General features: G+C 43.5%; 2 protein-coding genes across 2 annotated transcripts in view; both read left to right on the forward strand.

Moving 5' to 3' along the window:
- The window catches only part of LOC103534356 (cytosolic phospholipase A2 epsilon-like), a 40,168-nt gene extending 30,652 nt beyond the window's left edge, over positions 1-9,516 (forward strand). Inside the window, exons 14-20 of the mRNA XM_008500301.2 lie at positions 206-320; positions 854-991; positions 4,701-4,808; positions 5,865-6,059; positions 6,602-6,768; positions 8,917-9,103; positions 9,296-9,516. Coding sequence (XP_008498523.2) covers positions 206-320; positions 854-991; positions 4,701-4,808; positions 5,865-6,059; positions 6,602-6,768; positions 8,917-9,103; positions 9,296-9,516 — 1,131 coding nt within the window. The remainder of the gene's footprint in view (positions 1-205; positions 321-853; positions 992-4,700; positions 4,809-5,864; positions 6,060-6,601; positions 6,769-8,916; positions 9,104-9,295) is intronic.
- Positions 9,517-21,507: 11,991 nt separating this feature from the next.
- The window catches only part of LOC103534355 (cytosolic phospholipase A2 epsilon), a 38,925-nt gene continuing 34,365 nt past the window's right edge, over positions 21,508-26,067 (forward strand). Inside the window, exon 1 of the mRNA XM_030451658.1 lies at positions 21,508-21,522. The gene's annotated coding sequence lies outside the window, so the exon portion shown is untranslated. The remainder of the gene's footprint in view (positions 21,523-26,067) is intronic.

The raw sequence follows: 26,067 nt of genomic DNA on the forward strand, positions 1-26,067 counted from the left end.
TACAGCTCACTGGTAATTCAATAAGCTTATGTGGATGTCTAGATGTTCAGATCACTCCCTGCATAAAAAAAATATCTGGACACAAAATGAGTGGAGAGAATAAGAAAATGATGATGAAAACTGGTATATAATTTGCTGTAATCTTGCAAGCCCATACACCATGCCAAAACTGTCCCTTGGTTTACTCTTTCTGGTCAATTCACAGAGAAATAACCACAAACTCTCAGATGAACGACATGCATTGAATCAGGGCCAGAATCCTTTACCTATCTACATGATCCTCAACATGAAAGAAGACTACAGCCTTTCAGAATTCAAAGGTGATGGCAAAAGTGGGCTTTATCTGGGCTTTCTTGGTGTTCAGATGATCTGCATTATCAGTTTCTGCATTACCCACATCCCCTTGCACTACTGAGCCATAGCATTCATAAGTAGTTCCTCTTCCTCTTTAACTTCCACTTCATCTTCCATTTCTAGACTCTGTGCCCAGGATCTGAGAGGAACCCATCTTCCATGGGGCAAGAATATTTTGGGGGGTTGTGCTTAAGGGCAGCCAAGGTACTGCCGAGTCAGAGCCCTGGGTCAACATGTAGGGTTACTTAGGGTGACTTCTTTTGATATAAACCTCATTTATGTCCTCTCTGAAGAGGCTCACTGGAAAACACAAGTTTGGGTAACATTACTGAGTGGCTGAAACCAGATGAATAATGATTCCTTACTCTGAGGAAGGCCAGTTTGTGTTCACCCAGCTGATAGAGTTTGCCCTGCAACTGCTTCCGAGTCATTTCAGAGCCCTTCGTGCAAGAAGATGGGCTAGGACTGAGATTTTAAAATCCTTTTTGTGCCTCTGCAGAATGGGTGGAGTTTACCCCTTATGAGGTTGGGTTTTTAAAATACGGAGCCTTCATCCGTGCAGAGGATTTTGGCAGCAAGTTCTTCATGGGTCGCCTGGTGAAGAAACTCCCTGAATCCCGCATCTGCTTCATGAAAGGTGATGTGCTCCATCAGGAATTGCTTTGAAATACGCTGTATTCTTAATATAAAACAGGTTCTGCATATTTCTACCAGTGTCCTGCAACACAGGAGGCTGAAGCAAAATGCCCAATACGTTGTTCTTCCCTCTGGCTGAGTTCCTTGAACACTAGAGATGTGCTTAAAAATACTTGGGGGAAATTTCCAATAACATTATTCACTGTTGCTTTTGTCTTGAATGGTCACTCACCTGCCTGAAGTTTCAGGGCTCTTTAAAGAGGCTAAGTTTATTTTGAACGCTCCAGCAGCAGAACTGAGAGAGAAACATGATTGGTAGTATTCTAAACAATGTGTATTTTTGCTAGCATGATTAAATTGGTGAGTTTTGGAATTCTTGCTACCAGTAAGCCATGAAAGACAGAAATTTTTATGTACTTCTTGTTTTAGCTTTGCATGATGACAGAATTCTCTACCATGCTCCTTTGTGCACTGGCTCGCTGGGGTGAAGTTGCCTCCAAAAGAGTCCATTTGCCCTTAGAATCTTGAACAAGAGATTTATTACACATAAATAAGCACAACACACAACAGGACACCCAGGATACCAGTAAGAACATGTACTTACATACTGAAAAATCCATATAAGCAGCAACACCATATCTTATCCCTCATTTGTTGTGCAAAGGAGTTGCACACCTCAGTGTGTAGTGCAGAAGGAGTCCAGATTTGTAAATTTGTGAGAAAAAACTGGGCATGAGGGCAACCAATTGTGCTTAGCCTCCTTAGCTTAGTCATCTCATAGCTTTCATGACTATGTCTGGAGATTTTAGTGATGTTACGAATTAAGAATAAGGTGTCTGAGGGAGAAGACTCAGAAGATACCACAGGATCCAAGATGATAAAATAGGTCTAAAAGTGGAAGTACAAATTAATGGGAGATTTTGCCACCGGTGACTCTGGAACACAATAGTTCAGGTGCAGCCACCAGCACTGGATGTACCAAATGAAGTACATTGCAGAAGAAACCTATTTTCTTGTAGTCTTGTGTTAAAGCATCCTGTGCTGAATGCCAGAAGTAGGAGGTAGCTCGCAGAGCTAGATGGGACTTTGGAGCCTTCTTCTGAGAACTCCAGGCCTCCATTGCAGCTTTGCAATGGTAGTGATGTGGTGTGGTCATTCCTGAGGTGGCCAGGCAGCCAACATAGCCATTCTGGGCTGAGGTCAGTGTTCTTACCTGTCCATCTCCAGTACCTGGGTCTATCTTTAGAAAGCACCTAGTGGAGAGTTACAGCGATGTTGCCATCTAGTGATAGGACATGTCATGCCCTCTTGCGTTGCAATAAGATGTACTATTTTTTTACCATGTTGTGGCATAAGCATAAAAGCTTTTCTGCTATTTCCAGCTCTGGGAGCCTAGTAAAAAAAAATCTCTCTTTCCTCATAATACTTATTTCAGGCACCATGAAAATTCAGTGCAAGAGGGTAGGGAAACATTGCTGTGCAGTTACAACTAAGTCCTTGGAGGTAATAGAGATAATAGAGGACATGAGTAGTGTGGAACTCCTGGGGCATGGGGAGACAGAAGAGTTATTGAATGAGGGCACACCAAGTGAAGGCAGCAGGAATGAGAGGAGCTTCCTTCTCACAGCAGGACTGCACGGAGGATTCTCAAGCTGCAGGGAGATGAGGTTGTGCTGATGGAAACTGGCCAGGAACTATCTGCAAAGGAACTCTGGTTTCCAGACGAGTGCAGAGGCAGAGAGCCCCTATGTAATTTCTTAATTATGTATTTCTAACATTTCTCAAGTGAGTTCTGTTCTTATTACTGTGAAGCAGAAGACCTTTAGCTGCTTGTGTCATTCCACAAATAAGCCAGGTTTAAAAGGGAATTGTATTTCTCTCACTAATTTAATGACTGCAAATTCATTGAACTGTGGAACTCAGCATTTTGCACACTATATGATGTAGGGCCTTTGCAAAGCTTTCACTGCTAGAGATTTTCAAGGCAAAGCTCAGCACTGCCTTCCCTGGCAGAATTGTTCTCAGAGCCTGCAACAGATTTATGGAGGAAGAAATGCTTCAAGACCAAGAGAGTTTTGGAGATTTCTGCCCTGAGGAGACATTTTTGGATGCTCTTTTAAGTGAGAAGGCAGAAGTGGATGAAGGACTATGGGAATTTCCCAGCTGTCACAAGGAACACAGAAGATGTCTTGTTTTAGAGGATCTCAAATTGTGCCCTAACCATTTGGGGACTGGCTGTTCAGAAGCAGCCTGCAACACTTTAACTAAGTGTGCTGTTGCTTATGACATAATTTGTAGACCAAATCCTTACTTGATGTGAAATGGCAATTTTTTTACTCTCTGTTGCTTGTTACAGAGCAGGAATTTGCAGGCTGGAAAATGCTGGTTTGCAGTGTGTTGGCAATAGCTGTATGAGATAATGAATTTCAGTGGCTGAAGGACTGGCAAAATGTTTAAAACTGTTTAGTTTCCTCTTTGAGAGCAGAATATGAGTTGCTACACAAGAACCTGATAATTGGTTTTGGAGACCTTGAATTGTTCCAATACTTCCAAATACTCCTTGGAAAACTGAATGGTTGTTTTTTTTAAAGGGATATTTTCTATTGAAATATTTCTGTAGAGAAACAAGATAAACCAGGTGCCTCGAGTTGCCAAAGAGTGGGTGTGAGTCCACCTGTGCCTGGTTAGGGCAGGGCCCCTATTGGGCATGAGCAAGATCAGGGGGCCAATAAAGGTGGGACACACACCCACAGAGCCAGCTCAGCTCACTCTTGCAAGAGGCAATGGAGAGGCCAGCAGCTCGTTGAGCCTCAGGAGCAAGAAAGGCTCTTTCTGCTACATTTGGTGGAGAATGTAGGCAACATACAGATGTCTAAAGAAGCAGCAGTGTGAGGAGCTGGCAACAGGAACATTCTCCCTGATTTGAAAAAGTGCCTGGGCTAACATTCTCCCTGAAAGGTATGACCAGCAAGCTCTTTGGATTGGAAACCCCTGAGCAGAGGGAAGCCAAGATAAGGATTCTCTCTTTGGAAACCCCTGAGCAGAGGGAAGCCAGGAGGATGGAATCCCATGAGGAAGGGTTAAAACCCGTGTATGGAATCCCATGAGGAAGGGTTAAATCCCGTAATCCCATGAGGAACCAGAAACCCATGAGGAACCAGCAAGCTCTTTGGAAACCCCTGAGCAGAGGGAAGCCAAGATAAGGATTCTCTCTTTGGAAACCCCTGAGCAGAGGGAAGCCAAGAGAAGAGCAGATACAGGAGGGAGAAGAACAACTCAAGTCGGAAAGGCAGAGACTTTGTGAAAAGTATTTGTAAGCTAGGGTTAAATCCCGTAAGCTATAAGTGTAAAATGTTTGTAAAAATCCTGTAATCAGTGTTAAATGTTTGTAAAAATCCTGTAATCCTGTAAGTGTTGGGGAAAAAAAAAAACGAAAAAGGGGGAAATGTAGAGAAACAAGATAAACCAGGTGCCTCGAGTTGCCAGTGAGTGGGTGTGAGTCCACCTGTGCCTGGTTAGGACAGGCCCCTATTGGGCATGAGCAAGACCAGGGGGCCAATAAAGGTGGGACTCACACCCACAGAGGCAGCTCAGCTCACTCTTGCAAGAGGCAATGGAGAAGCCAGCAGCTCGTTGAGCCTCAGGAGCAAGAAAGGCTCATCCTGCTACATATTTCCAATGCAGTTTCCCTCTTCTCTGCCATGGCACAGGTCTGTGGAGCAATGTCTTTTCCTACAACCTGCTGGATGCTTGGCATTCATCAAATCCTACAGAAAGGCGCTCACTGAGATGTACCCAGCACAGGAGTGTTGATGTTGGTTGGTTGCATTTCTGTTTCTACTTGTTGTCTAATTAATGTTTAAATGATTTAAATGTTGAAATACTTTCAGATGCATATAGTGTGAAACCTTTATGAAGCTTTTTTAAATGAAAATTGAGGCAAGTGCTACACTGTTTGTTGTTTTGTTTTGTTTTTTCCCTGAGGTGTCATATTGCCAGTGATATCTAATTAGATTTCCTGCCCTGAATTAAATTATAGCAGCATTATTTCCATTAGTGTCACTTGCACTGAGTTTATGCAAGTGGTGATGAGCCACCAATTATAGAGCTACTGAAGTTTTTTAACAGATCCCCTTTGCCAGGGGCCTTTCAGTGAACCTGAGTGTTGTAACAAATATCTCAGTGCTGTGTTTTCTGTCTACCTTGGCAGATCATACTTCATGTATGTTGCTGCTGAAGATATATCAGTTCTGTAGAACTCCATTTCAGTTTTATTTGATCTCTTTGTAAAGCTGTGTGCTCCTTTGAGGTGCTGGTTGTCCTCCCTCTGTTAACCAGATTTGGTTAGTGAGTTTGGTTTATGGGTTTTTCATCACTTTCTCTAGGGACGTGTTGCAGAGCCCTGAGCACAATAAATGTGCTGTTATAAAAAGCCATTGGTCCTCTTTCCCAATCTCATGAGGTGTCATTTAGCACAAACCTTCTCCTCTTCTCTTTTCTGGGTGTCTAAGTCTCCTGACACCATTTTTTTTTTCCCACTAAGCTGGTTAGGACCAATTTTGAAAGAAGTTAGTCCTTAATTCTCAGTTTCCACTGACATCTACATAGGCAACCCACCTAAAACTTCTATGAAACAGTAAATCACTTCTCCCAGCTTTAAAAAGTGTGTTGTGAGTCTGACTGGTTTCCATGGAATACACTTTACTGAACACTGATTTTCCTCTTGTTCCTGCTTTGATATTGATTTGATTGTGCATTGCCATCTCTTACTAGGAGCTTCTTTCCTCTAGCTAATATTAGATGCCTTTTAGTGATTCAAGTATTGCAAATAACTGTATCAAAACATCCACTTCTTAATTTCTTCTACTTTTCAGAAGGAGATGAGTCTTCCCAACCAGCCAGGAGCCATGAACTGGAGACTTACTTTGTCACCCCTGAATGTGGAATCATGGGCATCATTCGGAAATTCCTGACGGAGCGGGTGATGGTTTCAAAGTTCTACAACTTCCTGAAAGGGTTCCAGATGCACAATGAATACCTCCAGAACAAAAACTTCCGTATATGGAAAGGTACATGTCCTTGAATATAAAGTTTTATCTGCTTAGATGGGTGATGTTTTTGTTAGTGAAGAGAAGGCAGAGGTTGAACAGGCTTTATTCTTCCCTTTATAAATCAAAATTTCAAGATACCTTGTTCAATTCCATCCAGTTGGATCAGCTGAGCAGAGCTGAGTATCTTTAAGAGGAATTACTGGTTAGATAACAGCTCTTTTTTTGAAGTGAAATTGCAAAACAGATTGAATTGTGACACAGCTATAGTTTACTGAATTTGAAGTGTTAACAGATACTCCAGGTAGTTCCTTGAGTCCAGGGAAAGGCAACTACTGCTCAGAAGGGGCAGAAGGAAGAGTAGAAGGTGAAGAGAAGGAGCTCTGTCTTTTTACCTTGGAGAAGTTTTGCTTTTCTGTTTCATGGCTGAGCTTTGATAGTGTGGCAGATTCTTGGAGAGCAAAAACTTATAGGGAGACAAGAGGCATTTTTTCCTCCATTTTTAGCAAAAAAACCCAGATAAACTCAATGAATCAGTCTTCATAAGAAATATTTCCTTTTAGATACTGTACTAGAGAATTTTCCCAACCAGCTGACAGAAACAGCAGAGTTCATGTGCCTGGCAGACACAGCAGGATACATTGATATCAGTTACCCACCACTCATGAGGCCACAGAGGAAAGTGGATGTTGTCCTGCATTTGAACTATTCTTCTGGATCACAGACATGGGTGAGATGACCACACTATTTTCTTCAATAAAAGCCACTGTCTTTTAGCTCTTTTAGTACTTTAACTTCTAAGGAGTCCCAATAAATTATACAGGAGAAACAGTATCTGGGATAAAAGGATTCTTGGCATACAGCTCCTGTTTTGTAGATGTATAGATCTTTCAGTGATGCTGGTTTACCATGACAAATCCCCTAAGGAGAAAAGAAGTGGTATCAGTTTTCTAAATATTTTATTTTAATTAACCCTGGGATATGTTGGATCAGGAACTGGTTGAAAGGAAGGAGTCAGAGAGTTGTAGTCAATGGGGCAGAATCTGGTTGGAGGTGTGTGACTAGTGGAGTCCCTCAGGGGTCAGTACTGGGACCGGTGTTGTTCAATATCTTCATCAACGACTTGGATGAGGGTATAGAATGTACCCTCAGCAAGTTTGCTGATGACACTAAGCTGGGAGGAGTGGCTGACACACCAGAAGGCCGTGCTGCCATTCAGAGAGACTTAGACAGGCTGGAGAGTTGGGCAGGGAGAAACATGATGAAATTCAACAAGGGGAAGTGTAGAGTTTTGCATTTGGGGAAGAACAACCCGATGGCCCAGTATAGGTTGGGGGCTGACCTGCTGGAGAGCAGTGTAGGTGAAAGAGACCTGGGGGTCCTGGTTGACAAGAAGATGACCATGAGCCAGCAATGTGCCCTTGTGGCCAAGAAGGCCAATGGCATCCTGGGGTGCATTAGAAAGGGTGTGGTTAGTAGGTCAAGAGAGGTTCTCCTCCCCCTCTATTCTGCATTGGTGAGGCCGCACCTGGAGTATTGTGTCCAGTTCTGGGCCCCTCAGTTCAAGAAGGACAGGGAAGTGCTTGAAAGAGTCCAGCGCAGAGCTACTAAGATGATTAAGGGAGTGGAACATCTCCCTTATGAGGAAAGGCTGAGGGAGCTGGGTCTCTTTAGTTTGGAGAAAAGGAGACTGAGGGGTGAGCTCATCAATGTTTTCAAATATGTAAGGGGTGAGTGTCAGGGAGATGGAGTTAGGCTCTTCTCAGTGGTGACCAGTGATAGGACAAGGGGTAATGGGTGTAAATTGGAGCACAGGAGGTTCAAGTTGAATATTCGGAAAAATTTTTTTCCTGTAAGGGTGACAGAGCCCTGGAACAGGCTGCCCAGGGGGGTCGTGGAGTCTCCTTCACTGGAGACATTCAAAACCCGCCTGGACACGTTCCTATGCGAAGTGCTCTAGGTGGCCCTGCTCTGGCAGGGGGGGTTGGACTAGATGATCTTTCGAGGTCCCTTCCAACCCCAAGGATTCTATGATGTAAAAGCTATCTTCTAGACCTGTGTGCTACTGGGATCTTGATATGGCTGTCAAGACTGCATGGAGTATTTATCTTGAACAAGTATCACTACTGATGCACTCATTTCTGTTCTGGTATCCACCTAAAGATACCCCCATGCAGTTGAATTAGAAGTAATTTGCCCGGTTGTCTTTGGAACAGGAACTGGATTTTTTTATTTTGTTCTAAATTGTAGAGAAGAATTGTTTTCTCATGCCATATTTGTTGTTTACAAATACCAGCTCACAGCTCAGCCTATAATTCCTGTTACTATATGTGGATAAGGCAGAAGTTTTAAACCATGTCAACCAGACTCAGCAACAAAAATCCTATTTTCAAAAATTACTTCTGCACCTGCAAGATTAAATTAACCTTTCTGTCAGGATGACTGTTTGCTCCTATATAATTTTTTACAACCATCTAAGGGGGCTTCTATTTCATGCAAGTCAGAAAGTATTTGTACCTTTATAAATCCATATTTTAAAACTTCCAGTTCCTCTACATTCTGCTCATTTCAGGATTTTTCTCCCATAAAGGGCACCATGCTTCTGTAGCCTAAGTGGCTAGGTCACCCCTGCAGCTATGAACATCTTATTTATCTTGCAGATAAAGGCTGATGAGGAGGTAGGACAACAAGGAGTGCAAGTTGAAGGCTAGGTCTTGAAATGCTGCTTTGTCAATAACTAGCACTTAATATCTCATGCAAGAGACAAAGGCCAGAAGAAACACTCACAGTGAATGATGCTCCCTGATGGATGTGTTGTGCATTTGGAAAAGCTGAGAGGTTGGCAGAATTTCTGACTTCTTTTTCTATCTGACTGCAGCCTTTGGAAGAAGCTTCCAAGTACTTCCTAAAGCAGGGAATCCCATTTCCCAAAATCCACCTGAGTGAAGAAGAAAAGAAAAACCTAAAGGAGTGCTACATCTTTGAAGATGCAGAGACCTCAGAGGCACCAACAGTGGTGTTTTTCCCACTGGTGAATGACACCTTCAAAAAATACAAAGAACCTGGTAAGCTATGGGACAGAGACAGTGCTCCCACCACCTTGTCAGGATGGGAGGCATGGTCTGGTGTGATCCTCTGCCTCCCCTGCTGAGGCTCCCATGGGAGAGAAATGTGGGTAGCAAGGAGCAATGCTGTGATCCATGTGGAAAGTGGGACCACATCAACCACCCCCCAGACAACCTTTCTTTATTTATCAGGTGTGGAGCGCCGTCCCGCTGAGATGGCACAGGGCAACGTGGACGTTTCCACCGTTTTTTCCCCCTACTGCTTAAACAGCTTTACCTACACAGAGGAGGCATTTGACAAACTAGTAGAACTGACCAGCTACAACATTCAGAACAACAAACAGATGATCCTTCAGGCTTTGAAGTCAGCTATAGAGCGGAAACGGAGGTGCCAAAAAGCAACACCATCCTGAGTTTCAGAAAGACACCCAAATAATGGGGTTTTTTTCCAGTAGAATGATCAAGACCTGTTTGTGAGTGAACATGAAAAGCTTGGGAAAGTAGAAAGACTTGTCTCAGCTCCTCTTCACCTTGTGGTGATCCTAGATAAAAGGATTAAACAAAATAATTAGTTTCATGCTTTATGTTGTATTTAACTGCTAGTGAACGTTTTTTTCATGTACATTCATGTAGTCCACGTGCATTTACATGTAGTAAATCAAAGATTAGAAAATATGAGGTTTATTGATGGGTATTTAAAATGATGACTGTGAGGCAGCAATATCAATTATTTCAAACTTTACTGGAGTAGTTGAAGTTATAACTTAAAGTGAAAACAAATTAGCTACAGATATTAATTTATTCCAAACCTAGTGCAACAGAAAAATACGTAACTCTGGATGATTTCAAAGAGAAAACAGTGTTTTCCTGTAGTGTCAGGAAGAAATTTTATTGGAAAAACCATTTGAAACTAAACCAAAATACAGAAAATCTGAGATTTCACATGGAAAACACATTTTTTTCTAGCATTCTGAATTTACAAGTTTTATCACAACAGGAATACTTAGGTTTGGAACATCCCTTGGAAGCAACTTTTCCAAACCCCACTGCCAGCCAGGTCAGCTCTTCTGGTGCGTGTGTAAGTAGCTAACCTGGGGTTGTGTTTTTCACTGAACACCCATGGGATTTAGAGGATCCAGCTCAGCATCTGCATCCTACTAATTTCAACTGGTTTAATCATATTTCTCATTAGTATAGGATGGGATATTGTGACAATAAGAGCATGAAAACCTGAGAGGCATTCAGATTTTGTGGTAAGAAGGCAAGCTAAGTGCTTTACACTGATACGCTTGGGTAACCCATGAGTAATTGCACAACTTTGTCAGTCTGACTGTATCCAATCAACACATGGCCCATGCAACAACTATAAATAGCATGAGGCAATTTGTTGAAACTGTTTATTTTTGAGATGGAGACCAAAATAATTATTTGCTTTATGAAGGATTTTAATAATGCAAATGCTCTGTAAACCTGTTTCACTACAACAGAGATGCTAATCTAAAAAAAAAAAAAAAAAGATAAAATGCTTCAGTCAGTATCAGCTGCCCTTAATTACTTCAGGTTAAAACGAAACACAATAATTTGTCTGTGCTGCAGCAACATGTATCAGCACCCACAGAGCTAGGCAATCACAGCCAAACAGAAAACAAATCCTTAGTTAAAAATTAAATATGAACCTCTGAAAGGCTGAAAATTTCTCTCCCCTCTTGCTCTGATAGTTTGTCTCTCTTCCTTCAAGCATTCCTTGCTGGCTTGAAGCCATTGTTTGTCTTCAGTCTCCCACACTCACCTCCAATGACCTCAGCCCCCTTAGGGATATGGTGTGTTCCTGCCCCAGATGCTTTTCCAGGCCCTCACACCTCCATCCAATTTGCAGCCCTGGTTCAAACCTCAAACCTTTCAGTGTGCTGAAATGGCTGTTTACCTGCCAGTGCTCACCAAGGGCTCCTCTTTGTGATCTCTGCTGCTGAATCACACCATCCCTTCTGGCATTGCCTCTGCCCCAGCTCTAACTCCCTCTCAGCCTGTCCTGATTATCGTTGCTGCAACCCCATTTGAGATGACACGCACGTTTGCTACTTCTCCCCCAAACCAGCTGGGGTTTGGGCATCCTCAAGAGCTGCAAATCTCTTGATTTCCCATCAGAGTTCCCATCTCTGCCATCCAAGGCCTTTGATGACATCACATTTCAAGAATCCTGTCTCTCTCTTCTCATCCCTGCCTCTAACTATGCATATTTACTTCCTTTGCTATATTTTTGTTTATTAAACGGAGGGGAGCCCCATTTATTCCCAGTGTTCCACTGAGTCATGCTCTGCTGTACCTTCCAGGGGCTGGATCCATCCCATCTCCCAGCAGTCTGGCCAGATCCACACAATAACTCCTAGTGGCACTTTCAAATGGGTAAAGCTATTGGACAAGAACTTGATCATCTTGTCAATTCTTCTCTTTTCTCCCTCAAACATCCCTGACTTCCTTCTTTCAGATACCCTCACAGCTGCCTGAGTCCCACAGTCAGGTCCTTGCTCTTACCCTGAACATACCTAAACATCCTGTATCCCTGCAGCCCCTGAAAAAGGTCTGGCTTAGTCATCCATCCATCCATCCATCCATCCATCCTCCTCCTGGGGCACTGAGGGCCTCAACCCACAGATATGTGGCAACCCCATAGGTAGGAGGGGGAGGATGTCAGCCCCATCGTGCCATCTGCAGTTGGTTTCTTCCTCTGAGCTCCTGCAGAGGTCTGTCCAGGTGACTGCTTTTCAGCAGAGCCTGTTCTCATGAATCCCACCTCGTCAGCATTCCTGGTCTGTGTTTAGTAGAGGTGGTTTCTTTGTGACTGAGAGGGCTGGTTAATTTGTTTGGCTCAGTTGGTGTTTTATAATTCAATTAATTAATTAATTAACTGTGCAGAAGATCCTGGTTGTCAGTTCTTGCAGGTCAGTGTGGAGGCTTTGTGTGGCTTTGTCTATTTTTATTTCAGCTGCTAATGAGGCATTTTCCACTCTCAGCCTCTGGGCTTTACTGAGGCATGGAAAGAATGCAGATAACAGATGCAGACGTGGCATTTAAAAGCTCTTCTGTTTTTCAGGTTGGCAGCGTCCCTTTTTACAGGAAATAGGAGTAATTTCATGGCATTATCCCTTCAGGGGAGGAAACAAACTAGGAGAGGAGAAGCCCTGCAAAAATCCAGGCCCATGCTGTACCACAGTGTTAGCACTGACAGGAGTTAGCATGATTTTTCCTAAATGTTTTCAAAGACAGGACTCTAGCTGTGGAAATAGGAACTCCAAACACTGACATGGTGACCTCCTTAATTGTAATGAATACGTTCTGAATATTTTCTGTGCCTGGCTTTTCCTTCTTACCCATTCATTATCTGCAGGTAAGTGAAGGGATTAGCATGGAATTGCACCTTTGCCTCAGCCCTTCTGATTATCACAAAGGTACAGTGAGAATTGGGCAGCTCCGTGGGGTGAGTCAGCCCATAGGAACCTAAGGAAAGCAGCAGTGGGATTTCTGAACCCCTTTTGAGGCATTTGAGTTCTCTGAAAGTCCTGTCTGGTGAGTGCCACTGAGGCAGCAGAAGCTAATGGGCTGGTTGGCAGCACCATTTTACACTGGTCTGAAGTGATCAGACAAAAGATTATTGCAAGTAGGCTGAGTGAAGTGAGCTATTCACTTGTGGGACTACAGATTGCACCACACGAGTGACAGGAAATGTGCCTGCCACAGTGACTACAGAACGTGGGTGGTAGAGCAGGACAACCTTCTGAGAAACCCCAGGCCAAAACCTGTTCACAGGTAAAGCTCTGCTGGGTATGTGCAATATCCAGCCATCTTACTGGAGTGATAATACTGCAGAGGAGGTGATCAGGGCTTCATTTCCAGCAGGACTGGTTTCCTTGTGCCCTGGTAATGGTATAGTGGTCAATGGATGAGAGCTGTGTGTCTTTCATGACACTGAAATTTGTATCTTTGAGCTCTTCCTTGCAGAGTTCTCACAAAGTCAGCTCTCACCAGCTGCAGCATTCACAAAGCACTTCCCCAGCACTCCTCCCCCCTTCATATCAAAACTCTGGGATGTCTTGTCATGTCTCCAGATTCTTTCTCCTTGTGTTTTGAGGTCTCCTTTGCACTCCCTTCAGCCCACTATTGTTTGTCTCCATTTCTCCATGCAGCTTGGTGTCTCACCAGATGTCATGGCTTGATCCCAGCTGCCTTAATGACCAAGTGTGTTCCAAATATGATCAGGTTTCCATCATTCAGACACATGAGAAAAAGGGAAAAATTTAAGAAAACATTGTATAAAAGCAAGGGAGGGAGGAAGGGGTGAAAAAAAAATAGAGGTGGTATAGTTATGATACTGAGACGCTTCATCCAAAAGAAGGAAATGGATATTCTGGAAGTCATTCTTGAGGGTACACTCAATCCCACTGTCTGTAGCACTGACAAAGATGTCAAACAGTGCTGATCCCAATATTGACCCCTGAAGAATGCCATTCATCACGATCCCTGCTTGGAGATTGACAGCAACTCTTTGAGTGTGATCATCCAGGCAGTTCCTCATCTACCAAATGGTCCATCTGTCAAGTCTATGTCTTTACCATTTAGACACAAGGATGCCATGTGGGACAGTGTCAAATGCTTTCCACAAATCGAGGTAGTTGATGTTGGTTGCTCTTCCCTTATCCACTAGCTCTGTAACTCTGTAGAAAGCCACCATTTGTCAGGTGTCATTTGCCCTTAGTGCAACCATTCTGGCTGTCACAAATCACCACCTTATTTTCCATGTACCTTAGAAAAGTTCCTAGGAAGATCTGTTCCATGATCTTGCTGGGCATAGAGGTTAAAACTGACCAGCTTGTAGTTCCTTGGGTCTTCTTTGTTTCCCTTTTAGAAAATGGGGGTAATGTTTCCCCTTTTCCAGGCAGTGGGCACTGGCTGCCACAACTTCTCAAATATGATGATCAGTGGCTTAGAAACACTGTCCACTAATTCTCTCAGGACCCATGGATGTATCTCATGAGGTACCATGTACTTGTGCACTTTAACATTCCTTAGATGGCTTTAAACCTACTCTTGTCTTATCATGGGTGGTTATTTATGCTCTCAGTTCCTGTTTTTGCTTTCTCTGGCCTTGTGTTGTGTGCCTTGAACACTTGCAGGTGAAGACTGAAGCAAAAAACATCGTTGAGTACCTCAGCCTTTTCCATATCCCATTTAATCAGGTCATCCACATACTTCCAAGGAAGGATCAGATTTTTCTTAGTCTTTTTTTTATCACCAACATTACTATAGAACCTTTTCTTGTAGCCTTTGATGTCCCTGGCCAGACTTAATTCTATCTGGGCTTCGGCTTTCCTAACCTGATCCCTGGCTGCTTGGACATTTTCTCTGTATTTCTCCCAGGCAACCTGTCCTTCTGTCAGCTACCTCTTTGTGTTTGAGTTTGGAAAAGAAGTTATCACCAATGCATTCTGAGAACTTTTTGAATTGCTTATGCTTTGCTGTGTTGTCCCTCCAACAGATGTCAGGGTGGTTGAAGTCCTCCATGAGGACCAGGGCTCATGGATGTGAGGCTACTCCTGCCTGTCTACAAACAGCCTTATCACAAAGGGCCTTATCTGCACATCTTGGTCAGGTGCCTGGCAGTAGACCTCCACTATCATGTTCCCTGTCTCTGCCTTTCCTTTTAATCCTGAGCCATATCCCTTCTCTAGTTTCTTCAAAGCAGCTTTGATGGGCTGTTCTATTACAAAAAAAAATAACAATTAAAAAACCCTAATCTGGAAAACATGATGGCATTAAATCCTCCTGCTGAGATTCTGACCACTCTGAGCTTACAAACTGCCTTGGGTTAGTGCAGTGGTGTTTTGGAAGTAGGGGGGCCACAGGGGTGGCTCCTGGGAGAAGCTGCTGAAAGCTCCCCTGGCTCAAATTCTGTCCCTGCCCAAAGCCCAGCAGATGTGGGAAGCTGGATGTGCCTCTGTAACACATTCCAGAAAAGGGAAACAAAACTGAAAAAATAACTTTTAAAAGGACCCTTGGAGCAGAGCACAGGATGAAGTGATCAAGGCCAAAGAGAAGACACCGAGATCAGTGAAGAAGGAGGGGGAAAGGTGCCTGAGCAGAGGTTCCCCCCCAGCCCATGGTAAGATGGCGGCTGTGCCCCTGCAGCCATGGAGGCGCACAGTGGAGCAGTCCCTGAAGGAGCACAGTGGGGTAAATGTGGATTTGTAGCCCCTGAAGCGTCACAAATGGGCAGATGTGGAGCTGCAGCCTGTGCAGGATGGCAGAGAGGGGCAGATGTGGCTCTGCAGCCATGGAGGAGCCCATGGCAGGGGAGGTGAGAGCCGTGACTCTGTGGGCAGCCCGGGATGGAGCAGTTCCTGAGGGACTGCACCCCATGGGAGGGACTCATGTCCCAGGGGTTCCTGAAGGACTCTGTCCCCTCAGAGGGACTCCGCGTTGGAGCAGGGGAAGAACGTGAGGAGTCCTCCCCTGAGGAGGAAAAGTGGCAGAAACAGCGTGTGGGGAACTGACCCTGAACCCCCCTTGTGTCCCCTGTGCCCTGAGGGGAGGCGGCAGTGAAGTGATCCGGGACGGGGAGAGGGAAGGTGTGGGGGGACAAGGCATTAAGGTCTAGCCCTGTTTTCTCTTCCTCCTCATAGATTATATTATGGGTTTTTTTCCTGTTGAACCAGTCTGGTTTTTTGCCTTTCACTGTAACTGGGCAGTGCAAACCTCCCTGTCCTTGTCTGGATTAAGGACCCTTGGGTGGATTTTCTCCTCCCTGTCCCACAGTGGGGTGGGGGGTGAGTGAGCAGAGGCCCAGTTGGTACCAGCTGGGCCCAAACTCTGACACAAATGCCTGATACTCGTCTTCTGAGTGCCTTCAGGCTTCCATCTCAGTCTATTCTTGGCCTTTAAACACTGGGAAAAGATGGCCCTTTGGTCCCTAGCAGTGTGGCTCTTCCTGCCAGCTGCTGCTTATTGCATCCCCCTCTCATTCAGCTAATAATTTGTAGGTTAGTTGTGAATATATTAAATGTTTCCTCCCCTCCTACTTCCTTTTCTCTGCTGAGGCAAGGAAGCATCCTTAGATGCTGATAACAACCAGGTAAGGAGCCGCAAGTGTCTACATATATTAATATGTGCTTTTAAATCTTGAGCAATTGATAGTTATTTCTTTAATTTTGCAATTTCTGCTATTCAACTGGCTGACATCCAGACTGTTCCAATCAGTCCCGACAGCAAGCTGTGCTCCAAATGCCTCCTTGAGCTGCAGTTGTTTTGGTTTGGTATCTTCTTTGTAAATATTTGATGAAGTATATTTTTGAGATTTAACAGATGAAGTGATAACCTATTTGATAGAGATTAAATGTTTTAGTCCCATGAGCGGGAGAGTTAGCAGAAAATCCTTTAGGACTTTAAACAAATACCTTCCCTGGTCACTCTGTGGGCCATGATCACTGCTGGTACAGAAGCTGGTGGCCTGTAACCCACAACTGGTTTGGAGCCCAGGAGAAAGTGCCATGCTGGTCATACTGTCCTTGTGCTGGTTTCCAGCTTTTGTGAAGATGATAGGCTTGCATGCAGTCTGCAGAAATGTGGAGAATTCACAGAACTTGAAGAAGCATTCTGTATTCCTGGGAAAAAGATCACACAGTGAGACAGCTCCAGGCACAAAGGAGCTTCTCGCTGTAAAGGTAAGCACTGAGGACTGCAACATGGATAAAAACTGAGAGGCATAATGGAGCATAAATGTCCATGTTGTTTAGGCTGCTCTGAGACCAGTATGGTAATTGCTGGTTTTATCTGGTGTATCAGTGACTGTAACATGAAAGAAACACAGACAAGCATTTATCTGTGAGTTCAGTGATGTAAAAGTGATGCCAGTCTCCCTCGTGGGAAAGTAATACCTTTCAGTGTCAGAGCTGTGCAGTAGTTACATGCCACATGCATACAAGTGCTGATGCATATATGTAATGTATAGAAAGCGCCATAGTTTTCTCAGTGTGACTGTCATGTTTTAGCATGAATATATTCCTGTGCTTTTAAACTCTGGTTAAAGACTTGCTTTAAACTTAATTTACCAGATGGTTCCTTCTTACCTGTGGCAGGGTTAACATGACAGACAGCAATAATACCCTGTCCCCTGTGAGTTTCCTGCTCCACATTGCCTTCATGAGATGGTTAAGGGAGTGGAACATCTCCCTTATGAGGAAAGGCTGAGTGAGCTGGGTCTCTTTAGTTTGGAGAAAAGGAGACTGAGGGGTGACCTCATCAATGTTTTCAAATATGTAAGGGGTGAGTGTCAAGGAGATGGAGTTAGGCTCTTCTCAGTGGTGACCAGTGATAGGACAAGGGGTAATGGGTGTAAATTGGAGCACAGGAGGTTCAAGTTGAATATCCGGAAAAATTTTTTTCCTGTAAGGGTGACAGAGCCCTGGAACAGGCTGCCCAGGGGGGTCGTGGAGTCTCCTTCACTGGAGACATTCAAAACCCGCCTGGACACGTTCCTATGCGAAGTGCTCTAGGTGGCCCTGCTCTGGCAGGGGGGGTTGGACTAGATGATCTTTCGAGGTCCCTTCCAACCCCTAGGATTCTATGATTCTGTGATTCATTCACTAACTGCACAAGTGATGGTCTGAGACACTGCTCCTCGTGCTGGAAGAGAACATAGCTGTGCCAGAACACCCACCTGACTGTGCTCCAGTGCTGGGGTTTTTTTGCACAGAAGTATCTGCATGTCTGAGAGCAGTGAGGCAGTCACAGGCAATCCTGGTTGTGTTTGCAACTTTCCAGAATAACCCCAGGCTCATCTTGCATGGCCTGTTCAAAGGCTAGGCAAGAATATACTGCATTTAGAGGGACACTGGCTATCAGCAATGTGAGTATAGTCCAAGACAGTGATAAAAGAAATCACAATGTTTCAAAGTTAAAAATATTAGGCTTGTCACAGAGCTCCATTTCCCCACAGCCTGTCTCTGCAGTCAAATGTAATACCATTACCTATGCTTCTGTAAAATGTGTTAATGTGTTTTAGTGTGAACAAGAAACCTAAGTATTAGAGGAAGTATGAGGTCTAGCAAGTACTGAGGGATGAGAGTAGTGTGATCCCATGGCAACCAGGGTTAGATCTTTGAAGCAGATAGGTTATTTTGCTTCATCTATCCTTAAATTACTGAAATACAAAATGTAAAGGAATATAATCATTCCACTTGGAGCCTTTGCTTTTCATTTCACAAACTGAGACCCCCTCTCCAGCTTTCTGCATTCAAATTTTAAATTTGATAACACTGTTTCAGTTGCTAATGAGAGCTTTGGAGTTGTTTTTTTTTTTCTTTATGGTGCTCCCTTCAGAGTCTCCCAGGTGGGAGCAGAATATACAAATTTAGCTGAAGATCATTCCAACCATTCCAGATAGCTGACTGTGCATCTAATGGGGAGTTAACTACACATACTGGGAAGTCTGATTGCAGATTCAACCTGTTCTTCTTCACAAGCTTCCTTGAGGACAGGGAATCTCAATTTTCTTACAATTTGTCACCTTTAGAGAGGTTGGATGAGACTTCGAGCAATCTGATCATGTGGTAGGTGTCCCTGCCCATGGCAGGAGGGTTGAGTCTAGATGATTTTCAAGGTCCCATTCTATGATTCTAGGTGAATATCATCACTTATGCTACTGGTCCTCTGAACACCTTTGGGAAAGCTGACCTGCTCTAATAGCAAGTATTTTGATATTTTTAATGTCCTATGGCAGGTCTTCCAAGGTCAGGTAAGTCTTCTCTTCTGGTGAGGCTAAAAAAAAAAAAAAGAAAATATGCATGATTGTTCTCTGAATGAAGCTGCAAGAGGCGTTCTCCAGGATGCAGCTCAGAGTGTCTGTGACCTGAGGCCAAAGATGTTCTTGTACTTCAGGTGTGGGCAGAGCTACTTTTCATGCTGGAAATGCAGATCCTATGACACAGCCTACTGTTACTGGAGCTGCTAGTTTGTTATTCTTTTCTTTTTTTTTTCTGTGAGTGAAGATGGTAATTTTCACTGAGTATGGCTGGAGATGTCCATGCGCTCTTTTGTTCCAGCTCTTTGGCTGAGTAAGATCTCTGTAAAATAAAACTAATAAAACTAAACCACTGGATAGCATATTCCATTCATCTTGACACGAGTTTCCTGTGGGTGCTGTGTAAAGTTCTATTGCCTGGCTCTGGAAAATGTGCCAAAACATAACTGGTTTGCAGAGCTTATTTATTTTCTTGCTTCTTTTGTGAAGTTCAAGGTAGTAGTAGTAGTAGGAGTAGCCATAGGTATTGGCCATTGAGGTCTCTGCTTCCCCCTGCAAATGTCCTCCTCCTTCTCCATGCCCCTCACTCACCTCTTCTACCTCCTGCTCACCTCTGCAAAACAAAGACCCAGCCCCATGCTTTGGCCTTGCTCCACCCAGAGAAGAAGAAATGGGAGCAGCCCAGTAGGAGCTGGGAGCTGCTGGTCCAGGCAGTGCCCTGCCCAGGGTGGGTGGCCCTTTCCAGGGGGGTTACTGCTGAGTGCAGGGGACCCAAACATTTTAGGTCCCCCTGCCCACATGGGTGCTTTGACCAGGGTGAAGAGGTGTGTGCTTGCACCCAGGCTTGTAGGTATTTACACACAGGGGCTTTTCCTGGGGCTCAGTTTCCCCCAGACAGGAGCTGTTGTCACTCCCTGTGCTGCAGGTGGGGAAGAGCTGGGTTTGCTGGAGCTGGCTGTGTTTCTCTGTGCCCTTTGTGCTTCTTTGCTCAGCAGGATTGTTGGGGACCCTGCTCACCACAGAAGAAGGGGGGGCACCAGTCCAGGACCTAAGGAGCAAGCACAGGGTGGGAGAGATTCCCAGCCAGAGAGAAGGCACCATGTCCCTTTTGGCTGTAAGATCCTTCCCTGGAGCAGCCATCCTTGGTGCTCCACCACCTTTGGCAGTGGGAGGGCAGTCCTTTGCTTATAGAGATGAGGTGGGTGGGGCCTCAGGTAATTTTATAAAATAACTTGTCATTGACTCCTACAGGAGTAAATCCTGCAAACATGGCTCAGGAACTGCTGCCTGTGGAGGTCCCAGAAATGCTCTATGGCAAGAATTCAGGGAAGACCATGGTGCCACCAAATACAAAAGCAAAGGTAAGAGAAAAGCTTAAAAAAATGTTTAGTGCTCACTGCACTTGACAGAAAAAGAAGTCTTGCTTTGTAAGCATGATTATATACAAGCTACTGTGCTAACTTACTATCTGGTGGGACCTGGTGTCAGTGTCTGCCTGAAGGAGTTGAAGGTGAAATGCTCTTTTCATGGCTGTCAGTGGCAAAAGTCCTCTTGATTAAGATAAAGTCAGTATAACAAGGGGACATAAAAAAGACAAAGTGAAAAAAAATGATCAGGGAAGGAAACAAGTTTAGGGGAATTCATTATGACATTGAATCCAGAACCATACCTAAAAAAATCTCTTCCATAATTAAATGCTACTTCTATTAAAAACTTAGTATTTCTGTATCAGTGACAAAATTCTGACATGTGCATTAATGTGACAACTCAGGGTTTTGTTATTGGAAAAGATAGAAGGACAGGATAGAGAATAGGAATAGAGAATTTTGTTACCACAGTTCCATTTTTATTCTGGATTTTCCGTTTTGCTTTGCATTCTTTGGATCATTTCAAGTTTTTATTTAATCCTAACTGTAGTATATTATACATTGTTCTGTGTGCTCTTTGACTGGATGAAGGCATATCACTTCAGGAAATACTTTTGACATTTTTTTTTTAATAGGAACTGTCCTCTAATGATGTTTTCTTACAAATCTTTTCAAGAGGGGGCACCCAGCATTGTAAGAAATATTTTGGAACTTCCATTTCCTGAAAAAAAAATTGAATTTTTTTTTATTTGGGAAAATAAATTTTATACATTTTAAATTTTGGAAATAGCAATGTGTTTCACACTCTGGGTTCAAGCCCAGAGAAGAGATTCTGGGACTTCAAAACTCAAGATCTAACACTCCTAAAGACCACATTTGAAACAAAAAGTAAATCTTTATTCACAAAATAAATACAGAGGAATGCTTTGGGTATCTCCCAGCTGAAAAAACTTTTCCTTCAGTGACTGGTTGAAAGGGTACCCCTGACACAGATTTGGTACCAGCATGTGCTGAACCACATGGTGGTTTGTTCATTATGCTGAGCACTGTGACATGGCTGGGTGTAACCAACAACTTTTCTAATTGGGGTTTCAGCATAAGTTATTGTGAGTAGGAATTAATTATCTTCCTTGATAATGCTGCTGTTGTTGTTTTCATGTTATCATTTATCATTTCTTTCTTTCTTTCTTCAGGGTAAAGGTTCAGACATCAATTCTTCAGGAAATGGTGAAAAGCAAGTACCAGACAAAGGTGATTTCCAGGTATTATGAACACAAGAATTTTGAACCAAAACGGGCTGAGGGCTTTGTTTTGCTCAAAAGGGGAGAATGCTCTAGTAGGTAAATAATCATGGCAGCAGTCTGAGTGTTACAAGGGAAACACCCATGGATCATTTTGTTTCACTTATATTTATGATTAACAGCATCACTTTTTGTGTTTCTTTGTTATGTTTTATTGGGAGCATTCTGGAGATTTACTGTTTTAACTCATCACATTCTTGTAAAAGAAATGCACTGGTGAGTTTTCTATCCCACAATGCTTTTTCAACTGGAAGGGCCAAAAGTAATAGAGATGTATGTATTGCTCTAATGGCTTTGGCAGAGTAATCTTTCTCATAGGAGTTTGTGTTCCATCAGAAAAACACTGTAACAGTGAAAAGAGTGATGCCTGAATGTGCTAAAGCTACTTCTTGTGTTTGAAGATCAGTCACAGGTGTATTTTTGTTAGAAATCACTGATTTTTGGTAGGACTTATTCTCTTACTTTGCTACCCCTGCAGTATATAAAGGCATTGTTTCCTATCTGTCAGGATTAGAGAAATGTAAATGTGATTCATGTAACAAAGTTGTCCTGAGCAGTGTCTGCTTCTGATCCAGATAATTCTATGCAAATGTGCATTATAATCCATGCAGACAAGCTACACTGAGACACTGAAGCTGAAAAGGAGCCTTATATGAAAGCTGAAGGGATGTAAGCAGGCAGACGTGGGTTTTGTGATAAGTTAGTTACCAGGTAGTCTGGCATTGAGAAATTAAAAAAAAAATCTCATCACATTCACAGCTTTTTCACAACTTTTTTACTTTTTCACATGTGTGTTTCAAAGTTTAGCTTTTGGTTTTTGTTTTGGGTTTTTTGGGGTTTTTTTTTGTTTGTTTTTTTGTGTGATCAGTATTGGGATTTTCATTTAAAAAGGAAAAAGAAAAAAAGATAAGTGACATTAAATATTATACTGCATTTCCTCAGCATATATTTTGTTAGTCTGGTGTCTTTATGGCATTTCATGTTGCAAATATTTAGTTTACAATGTCTGTTATCTCCAGCCTGTGGAGATACTGAAATGCTGAACCATGTGTAGGACAAAGAATTTCATAAGTAATAAAATCAGGCTGAAAAACAGAGACTTGTTCAGTGTTTGATGTAACGTGCTCCTTACAAGGGGTAAGGAACCTAAAATCATGATGAGGGAAAGGAAAAGGTTTTGAACTCCTGAGTTACAATTTCCTATGATAATTATATATATGACAGGTAACTATTTGTCTCCATTTCTTAATCCTATGCAGTGATGTGTTTGTTTTTCCATTTTCTGCTCAGGATTATAGTCCTAGATAAAGACATTTGGTGGCAGTGGTGTGACTGTAGTGTACCAAAGGAATCTAACTTCTGTTTATGGGACCATAACTTTCTTCTAGACCACTATACTACCCCTGTCTCTAACTGAAGGATTATTTTTCACATTTCAGAATTCCAAAAATTCATGACAAACCACTGGTGGTGGGATGAGTTCATGCATCTGGTTATATAGTCACTGTTTTTAATTCTATGACCAGAACATAGCACTTTCTCCTATTTACTTGCATGATCATGACTTGGTTACAGCAGCATATTGCATGTTAAGGTGAAGGATACATACATGCTCTAATCTTCTGCTCAGTTTTGCTCAAATACAAGTTTTTCATCACTGAAACTACCAGAAGACTTAACTATTAGGGCTCTGCCTGTTGAGAGAAATCATCTGCTAGAAGCACATCACAACATATTCCAGCAACTGCATGTACTTTTATGCCAACATGCTGATTTTTATCTGCATCATTAAGAAATGCACATCATTTGAGCTTTGGATAATGCTTTGTCCTATGCTAAAGCAGCAGGCAAAGCCAGCTCTGGTATTTTAGACATCAGTGTTTGTATTTAAATATTTAAGGCCTGCAGCAGGTCTCACACAATAATTAATGTGAGGAAAGGGGAGGGTAAAAATTGGATGCATACTTCTGATTTCAGCATGAGCCATGTCTTAACTAAGGTGCCTCATACCTCAGGTCAAATGGTACCTCATTTCCTTGCCAGGCAAGGGCTTCTTGTTCTTGCAGTGTTTGTGCAGATGGGAGAAGAGCAGCCCTTTAACAGTGGAGGGGCAGGTTAAACCCTCAGTTTTGTGCAAAGCACAAGCTTTGGCTTCTGCTGGGTTTTGGAAGCTGGAAACATTTCCTGAGAACATGGAAAGAGTGGGGAACTTCCACACTGCATGGTGAGGTTAGGAGAACGTTGCAAGTGCTGCCTCTGCTAGAGAATCTCTAGCATGAGAGCCAGGACCTGAGGCAGGCAGGAGAGCTTGGTCCCTACTGGTGTGTAGGTTCTTTTTCTACCACAAGGGCAAGAGACTGCAGGTCCTGCCCTGGTCTGAACAGCAACTGGAAAGGCAGGAGGCAACAACTGAGCAACCCCCAACCATATGGTGCTTGCAGGATCATGGCACCAGCAGCGGTTCTACTCAACTGCAGAATCATAGAATCATAGAATTGGCTGGGTTGGAAGAGACCTCAGAGATCATCAAGTCCAACCCTTGATCCACTCCCACTGCAGTACCCAGCCCATGGCACTGAGTGCCACATCCAGTCTCTTTTTAAACATCTCCAGACACGGAGAATCCACTACTTCCCTGGGCAGCCCATTCCAATGTCTGATCACCCTCTCCATAAAGAAATTCTTTCTAATATCCAGCCTAAACCTCCCCTGGCACAACTTGAGACCCTGCCCTCTTGTCTTGCTGAGAGTTCCCTGGGAAAAGAGACCAAATCCTCCCTGGCTCCAACCTCCTTTCAGGGAGTTGTAGAGAGTGATGAGGTCTCCCCTGAGCCTCCTCTTCTCCAGGCTGAACATCCCCAGTTCCCTCAGCCTCACCTCACAGGACTTGTGCTGGATCCCTTCACCAGCCTAGTGGCCCTCCTTTGGACCCACTCCAGGACCTCAATCTCCTTCCTGAGCTGAGGGGCCCAGAACTGGACACAGGACTCAAGGTGTGGCTGTTAGGAGCCCAAGTGCCTCCCCTGCCCCCCTGAGTGGTGGAATGGGGATGCCTAAAATAGAAACTGCTGAAATGACATCCTCCATTATGCCTCCCACTTCAAAAATGAACCTCACAAAGTCAAAGAAGGCTACTTCTCATCAGCTCATAACTTTGAAGTGTTGTTTGTCTTATCCATATTTGACATCAAAAATGTAAAACCTGTGTGTCTGAGATAGACCTCTAGAATCCTTTGAGAATCAGTCCTAATGAAACAGAGATTTTCAGGGTGTGATGCATGTGCTGTGGTAATGTCTACCTTAGGATAAGACTCAGAAATTCCTAACAGCTGTCAAATGTAAACACCTAATTTACAGCTATCTGGAATTAGGTGTGATGACTCTCAACCCTCAGATGGTGAATGCTCAGCCTAGTTTCTTTCTCTCATCTTGTTCTTTTTGGGAAGGGCAAAGCAGCATAAGAGGGGTTTGTTTTTTCATGGGGGGGACCATCCTATTTCCCTGCCTACAGCTCTGCATATGAAAAGAAACATACAGTTGAATCCTCTATGTTTTCAAAATCAGGAAAATCCTGTTGTCAGACATCTGGAAACAGTAAAATATGGAGGACTAGGTTACTAATAGTGAACGGGCCATGCAACAAGCCTGAGTTATCAGTCTAAGAACAAATCTCTGCAGAGCTGGTATCAGGCACTGTGCACTAAGAGTATCCATGTCTGAAGTTCTGCTTTTTGGAAATGTGTTTCAAGTAGAGTATCACGTACAGAGTTTTATTCAGCAAAAGTGTTTGGAGTCCCATGATGGGTAAATGGATGAGGAAGCAGTGATCTGAAGGACACAATTCTTCTGGCCTTGCATATTCCCATAGCTGTCCTGAGGAAACCAACAAATTTTTCCTGCTGAAATCAGTGATTCTGTGACTATAGGCATGAAAAGGGTGTTTCCATCCAGCTGTGCAATTTTTTAATTCACCAATATCCAACCAAGACTCCTGCTAATTCTGGTGAGAAGGCCACCTGACTAGAACTTAGGTTATTAACAAAACCCATGAAATAAATGGCTTGTGAAAACTGGCCTGTAGCAGTGGTGATCCCCTTGCCCCACACAGTCTGACAGCCTTCAATGGAGGTGCTGCAGCCCCAGTGCCTGGAGGAGGTTCAGGAAGGAAGGAAACCATGAGAGCTGCTGCTTTTCTGACATGCAAATCATGTTTGTCAAGAAGGAGGAAGAGCTTCAGAGAGGTGGCCAGCTGTAGCACCTGACAGCACTTAGCCAAGGCAGAGTGGGGTCCCCTGGCACATCCAACCACAGTGGGAGATAGGCTGGGGCAGGGCTGGGCAGAGGGGTGTTCATGGCCTGAAGCATCCTGATTACAACTCTAAAAAAACCCTCAGGATGCACATTCTTTAAAGAGACCTAACTCTCAGTCAGCTCAAGACAGGCATTTCTTCACACACCACCAGCTTTGCTGGTCATCAGCAAAGCATTTTAGTTCTCTTGGTTTGG

The sequence above is a fragment of the Calypte anna genome, chromosome 5A (genome assembly GCF_003957555.1).
Source record: "Calypte anna isolate BGI_N300 chromosome 5A, bCalAnn1_v1.p, whole genome shotgun sequence".
NCBI classification, from domain to species: domain Eukaryota; kingdom Metazoa; phylum Chordata; class Aves; order Apodiformes; family Trochilidae; genus Calypte; species Calypte anna.